Here is a 6,431-nt window from a genome sequence, read left to right as displayed (position 1 = left end):
AGTTACTTTCAGAAAAGGATAAACAAGCATTGCTTTGCAAACAGTTCGCTTGCAGACGCGGAAGTGTTAAGACGTGCTGCGCGGTCGCTCTTCCGTGTGACGCTTGTGTTTACCTACTAGTGCACGCGCGTAACAGCTTTCGTTTGGTACGGTTTTCTGTTAGGCACATTAACACCTGACATTACTATCGGTGACTGCAAGTCCCGCCATGTATGGTGGGGTGTATGGAGAAGGGGGTGGTGACTTCGACGCCCCTATGGGACAACATCAACAACAACCACCTGCCCAGCGGCTACATCCAGATGCAGCACCCTTACCAGCTCCTCCAGGCACTACATTGGACAACACGACGGCTGTGATCAGCCACTCGTTAGCAGTAGTTCGGGGAGAATCTGGAATACAGCCGGCAGAAGAGCATATGGATTTATCGGAACAGGATTCCTCCAGCTTCTCCGCTACGAGAAACAAGCGACAAAGTGAGGTCAGTCTGGATTTAAGAAATTCCAAAATCTTCATAGCAGACGCTAATCAACTCTTACCTGTAACTGACGTTTCAAATGTAGCTGACCCCCCTGTAGCAACTGCGTCTGGGCTCACTCCTAACCAACATGCTGCAACTAACACCCCTCCTGTGAGACCTGCACCTACTCCGAGGTCTCTCAACTTTTACAAACGTACAGATAGGGGACCATTCGTAGTTTACATGGAATATTTGGACAAAAACTTAGGCCGATTGCACCCTATGGCACTAGGGAAATTATTGCATATTTCCTTGCCAGAAGTGAAGAATTCTATCCTTAACATCTCTTCAGCAGGAAAAACAAAAGTTAAGGTGGAACTGAAAACCCCAGACAAGGCTAATTTCCTAGTTACCAGTGAGGTATTAAAGTCAAAAAATATAGAAGTTTACATTCCTTCCTTTGTTGTCCATAAGCTGGGAGTAATCAGGAAAGTAGACACCAACCTTGAAGAAGCGGAGATTTTGGAAGTCGTACAATCTCCCTTCCCTGTTGTAGGCGTTCGAAGGTTTACGAAGAGATATGGTAAAGACCAAATCGTTAAATTGCAGACCTGTTTGTTAACCTTCGACTCTCAAACCTTACCGGAAGCCGTGTCTGTTCATGGAACAAGATGTCCCGTAGACCTTTATGTACCAACTGTCAGGCAGTGCTTTAATTGTCTTCGTTACGGGCACATCAGCAAACAATGTCGATCTCAGGTGAGATGCATTAAATGTAGTGGTCCACATAATGTTGAATCCTGTGTCTCACCTATCACTATTTGCGCTCATTGCAGGGGACAACACGCATCCACGGACCATTCCTGCCCGGAATACCACATACGGCGACGAGCTCAAGAATTAGCTACGTTCAACAACATTGACTTCAGGGATGCGCTGTCTATTGCTCGTATGCCAACCTATGCATCCGTCACCGGGGTTCAACAACATCACTTGCCGGCTCCGATCATTCCTGCTCCAACAAATTTGAGCTCTCCGGACTTTCAAAACCCACAACTCTTCCCGCCGCTGTCCGCCGCAAGCATGCAGAGTCAACAACGCGGAAGTGGGGACGCAACTCAGTGTGCAACTGTGCCCCATCAGACACACGTCGCTTACCGGCCTCCCCGGCGGCAGGCGCAAGTAAACAACCAAAGTAACGTTCGTGACTGGTCTCAGTACCGCAGCCTGTTATATCCCATGCAACATTCATTCACTCCTGTCAGCCAAAATCCATACCAGACTGCTGCTCACAGATTAGCAACCCCACAAGCGCCGAATCAACGACAGCCTCAACGTCATGCTGAACTTATAGATAAGATAATAAATGTGATTGATATTGTCATGCAAAACATGAGACAAAATAGTGCTATGAACAATTCCGATAACCGACACCTCGTTACTGGCATATTTCAATCTCTCTCTCCCTAAATTATGGCGGCTTTAAAAGTATTGCAGTGGAATGCGAGATCGGCTAATTCTAATAGAGAAAGCTTGCAACGAGAACTGTTCGTAAGTCAGCCTGATATCGTTCTGTTATGTGAAACTTGGTTCAAATTCGAACGAACTGTTCGCTTTCAAAATTATTCTATAGTAAGGGAAGACCGTCTCGATGGGTAGCTATACTGGTAAAAACTTCGCTGCCGCATCGACCACACCCGTTACACGTACCTGTCACCAACCTTGAATTAGTTGCTGTGGAGATACGAACTGCCCACAAAACCTTTACAGTTGTCTCGTTGTATAACGCTCCCCACCACAGTATCGTGGAAGATGACTGGAGACAATTAATAAGTCAACTTCGTCCTCCCTTTATCGTAGCTGGAGACGTGAATGCCCACCATGTAGCGTGGAGAGGAGACGTGACAGACAGGAACGGCAGGACCTTGATAAGCGTTATCGAAGATAATAACCTAGTGATACTCAACGATGGCTCTCCGTAGACCCTCCGCAGTTGATGTAACTCTTTGCACCCCCTGCTTTACTAAAATATCTAATTGGTGCGTTAAAAAGGATTCAATGGGATCCGATCATCTCCCAATAGAGTTTCACATTAACATCAACGTCGATACTACGCACATCTGTTACTCTAATAGTACGTGGAAAATCAAGGAAGCCAATTGGGCCTCTTATAAGGAAACGGTTCGGCGGGCACTCGCAAATACGAGACGTGACTTACGGGACGAAGATGCATACCCAGTTTTACTCAATGCTATGAACGTCGCAGCTGGCATCAGTATCCCTAAGAAAAAAGAGTTTACAGTAATAAAGCACCGTTCTCCTCCTTGGTGGAATTCGGAATGCTCTCGGGAAGTTGCGAAGCGACGACTCGCCTTGAAAACCTATCGTCAGAATCCTTCATTGGAGAACTTCTTGGCTGTACAAAAAGTGAATGCGCGAGTTACCAAATTCCTGAAGAAAACCAAGAAGGACAGTTGGAAACAATTTTGCCTGTCCCTAAATAATGAAACCAGTATGGCAAGCATCTGGCATAAAGTAAAAGCTTTTAGAACAAGAAGACTGTCTTCCTCCCCTCCTGCCACCTCGGCCTGGTTAGAGGAATTCATAGATACAATCGCTCCTCCCACGGTGCCATTTTTAAACAATCGGTTCCCTGCTGAAGAAGACCGCTATTATGTTCTCCTTCGTCCTTTCTCTATAGAAGAACTCAACGAAGCTATTAAAGTATCGAGCGACAGTTGCCCTGGCACTGATCACATACATTACTCTATGCCTGCACACTTGCCTATAGAAGCGAAAGACTTTCTCTTGAACATTTTTAATCAGTACTGGATGAAGAAAGACCTCATATCAACATGGACGACGCAAGTAATAATTCCAATTCTCAAACGTGGTAAAGATCCAAATGTCGGTACTAATTATAGACCTATTGCCTTGTCGTCGTGTGTTGCAAAAACACTGGAACGAATGGTAAAAAGGAGACTAGAATGGTGGCTTGAAAAAAGTAATTTGTTGCCTCGGAGTCAATACGGCTTCAGAAAAGGCAAAGGGACCATGGATAACCTGTTTTTGCTTAATATGACGTGTAAGCCTTTCAAACGAAAGAGACAGTAATGGCAGCTTTTCTTGACGTTAAGGGTGCATATGATCACGTACAAATACCGATACTCTTGGACAAGCTGGCAGGATTCGGAATTCCTTCACGGATGATCTACGGTATCAGTACCCTGATTACTCAAAGAACGATCTACGTCCGTTTCAAAGGTACCATGATCGGACCTTTTTATGTCTCCCAGGGTGCAGTTTTAAGTCCTCTCCTGTATACTCTATGTATGCACGACCTAGAACGCATACTTACTCCCCCCACAAAAATCCTACAGTATGCTGATGATATATGTGTTTATTCTGCTGCTGCTTCATATCTTCAGGCCAAAACGGCATTAACCACAACCATCGCACACATCGATGAGTGGCTCTCTATCAATGGGCTGGAGATCTCGGCTGAGAAATCAGCAGTCGTTCCCTTCTCCAAGTCGACGACAGCTCGCACTGAAGATCACATTACCTGTGGCAAGTACACCTTCCAAATAAAATCTCACGTTCGATTTCAGGGGATGATTTTTGACTCTCGGTTAAGCTGGGCGCCCCACATCCGATCCAACGTTACCAAGTGTGAAGAAGGTTTAAATGTAATCAGATCACTCACTTGTGTCTGGTGGGGAGCGCACCAGAGTGTTTTACTCACCATGTACCGAGGGATAATTCGATCTCGATTAGACTATGGCTGTCAATTCTACCACATTGCGTCAAAGATTCATCTCTCCAAATTACTCTTCAATATAGAGCCATTCGTACCTGTCTTGGAGCCATGCGATCGACGCCCACCAACGACCTTTTAATAGAAGCATAGGAGATGCCCTTGAGCATTAGGCGCCAAATGTTATCGGACAAATTCTACATTCAAGGCATGGCCATTATGGACAGTTTCGTCTATCAAAGTAGAGACTGCATTTATCGACTGTGGATTGCATCCCACAGAAGGAATAAAGTGCCAGCCGTTTGTGCCAGCTTTGACACTTGGTCACCTGTCATACATTCTATACGGCGTTCAGCGCATCTACCTGTTTTTAAATCATCATCATCATCTTGGACAGTTTCCAGCCACTGGCTGGGTCTGTCGGGAACACAAGCCTCTCCATCGTGTTCTGTCTTTCCACCATTCCCCCTCTTCCACCTTCTTCCAGTTCTCTCCTCTTCTCGTCACACATTCCTTCACTCCCTTCACCCATCTATCTCTTGGTCTTCCTCTGGGCCTCTTCCCCTCCAGTTGCAGATCAAACATCCTCTTTGGAATTCTTCCCTCATCTATTCTCTTCATGTGTCCATACCACTGCAGTCTTGATTTTTCTATCCTGTCCTGTACTGGTTCCTCCTTTAGTCTTTCCCTCACATACACATTTCGCAATCTGTCTCGTCTTGTTACACTCAACCTGCTCCTCTGGAACTTCATTTCACTAGCCTGTATTCTACTTTTGTCGCTTTTGTGCATTACCCATGTCTCACTTCCGTATGTCAATATGGGGACAAAGTAGGTTCGGTATATAATTCCCTTGGATTTCTGTGGCACCTCCTTGCTCCAAATAAGCCCCCTAATGCATTTGTAGAACTGCCCTGCTTTTCTGCACCTTTCATTTATTTCCATTGCGTTTCCCCCCTTACTTTCAATCATGCTTCCCAGGTACTTGAAGTTCTCTACCACTTGTAGTTTTTCCCCTCCACAAGTTATATCCACATTTGGCCTATTCTTCTTCCTTGTTGTGACAATTATTTCACTTTTCTTTGCAGAGAAATGCATTCCATATTGTGCTGCCGTTGCCTCCCATACATCTAACTGCTCTTGCACCTCCTTCTCGCAATTTCCCCATAACATCAGGTCATCGGCAAAAAGCACTGCTTTCATTTTATGATCTCCAATTGCATCTGATACTTGCTGTAGGATTTCATCCATAACAATAATAAACAATAAAGGCGAAAGTGCACTTCCCTGTCGCAGCCCATTTTCCAGCTTGAACCATGCAGTACGTTCCCTCCCCACTTTCACACAACTCTCACTTCCCTCATACATTTTTCTGACTTTTCGTGTTATCTCTTCATCTATCCCTTTTGCGTTCAGCACATCCCAGAGCTTATCCCTACAGATACTGTCATACGCCTTCTCAATATCTAAAAAGGCCATGATTAAGTCCTTCCCGTACTCATAGTGCCTTTCCTGCAGTTGCCTTACCGCAAATATGAGGTCCGTTGTTGATCTTCCCGGTCTGAAACCGTACTGCTCCTCTTGCAGTCTACTTTCAATACTTCTTCTTATTCTCTTCTCCAGGATCTTTTCATAGATTTTTCCACAGTGGCATAGCAGGGTGATTCCTCTGTAGTTCCCACATCTCCTTTTATCCCCTTTCTTGAAGATCGGGACTATAATTCCTTTCTTCCAATCCTCAGGAATTCTGTTCTCCTTCCACACCACCCTCAGCACTCTGTATAGCCACTGGGTTCCTACTACTCCTGCTGCTCGTATCATATCCACTGTTACTTCGTCCCAACCTGGTGCCTTGCCCCCTTTCATCCTCTTTATGGCTTCTTCCACTTCATTCCAAGTTAGATCATCAATTTCCCCACTATTATAATCGTCTGCTGCCTTAGGCTCTCCATCACTGTTAGTTACCCGCTTGGTGGCATTCAACAGATCTTCAAAGTACACCTTCCAAATCTTTTTGAGCTCATGCATTTCCTCCACAACTCTTCCATTATTATCCATGATCCTCAGGCACTCGCTTCTGTCGTTCCTCTTATTACTTACCATGGTGTAAAGTACTTTTTTGTTCCCTTCACTGTCCTCTTCTAACATTCTTGTCCATTTTTCCATCCACTTCTTCTTCTCCGCCCTTACTATGGTCTGTGCCGCTTTCTTGCT

General features: G+C 45.2%; 1 protein-coding gene across 1 annotated transcript in view; it reads left to right on the top strand.

Moving 5' to 3' along the window:
• Positions 1–208: 208 nt before the first annotated feature.
• Positions 209–6,431, top strand: part of LOC126252418 (forkhead box protein C1-like) — a 54,734-nt gene continuing 48,511 nt past the window's right edge. Inside the window, exon 1 of the mRNA XM_049953308.1 lies at positions 209–476. Within this exon, the coding sequence (XP_049809265.1) occupies positions 209–476 (268 nt within the window). The remainder of the gene's footprint in view (positions 477–6,431) is intronic.

The sequence above is a fragment of the Schistocerca nitens genome, chromosome 4 (genome assembly GCF_023898315.1).
Source record: "Schistocerca nitens isolate TAMUIC-IGC-003100 chromosome 4, iqSchNite1.1, whole genome shotgun sequence".
In the NCBI taxonomy this organism is placed as follows: domain Eukaryota; kingdom Metazoa; phylum Arthropoda; class Insecta; order Orthoptera; family Acrididae; genus Schistocerca; species Schistocerca nitens.
Note: the sequence above shows the minus strand (reverse complement) of the source record. Positions and strands in the feature narration are given on the sequence as shown.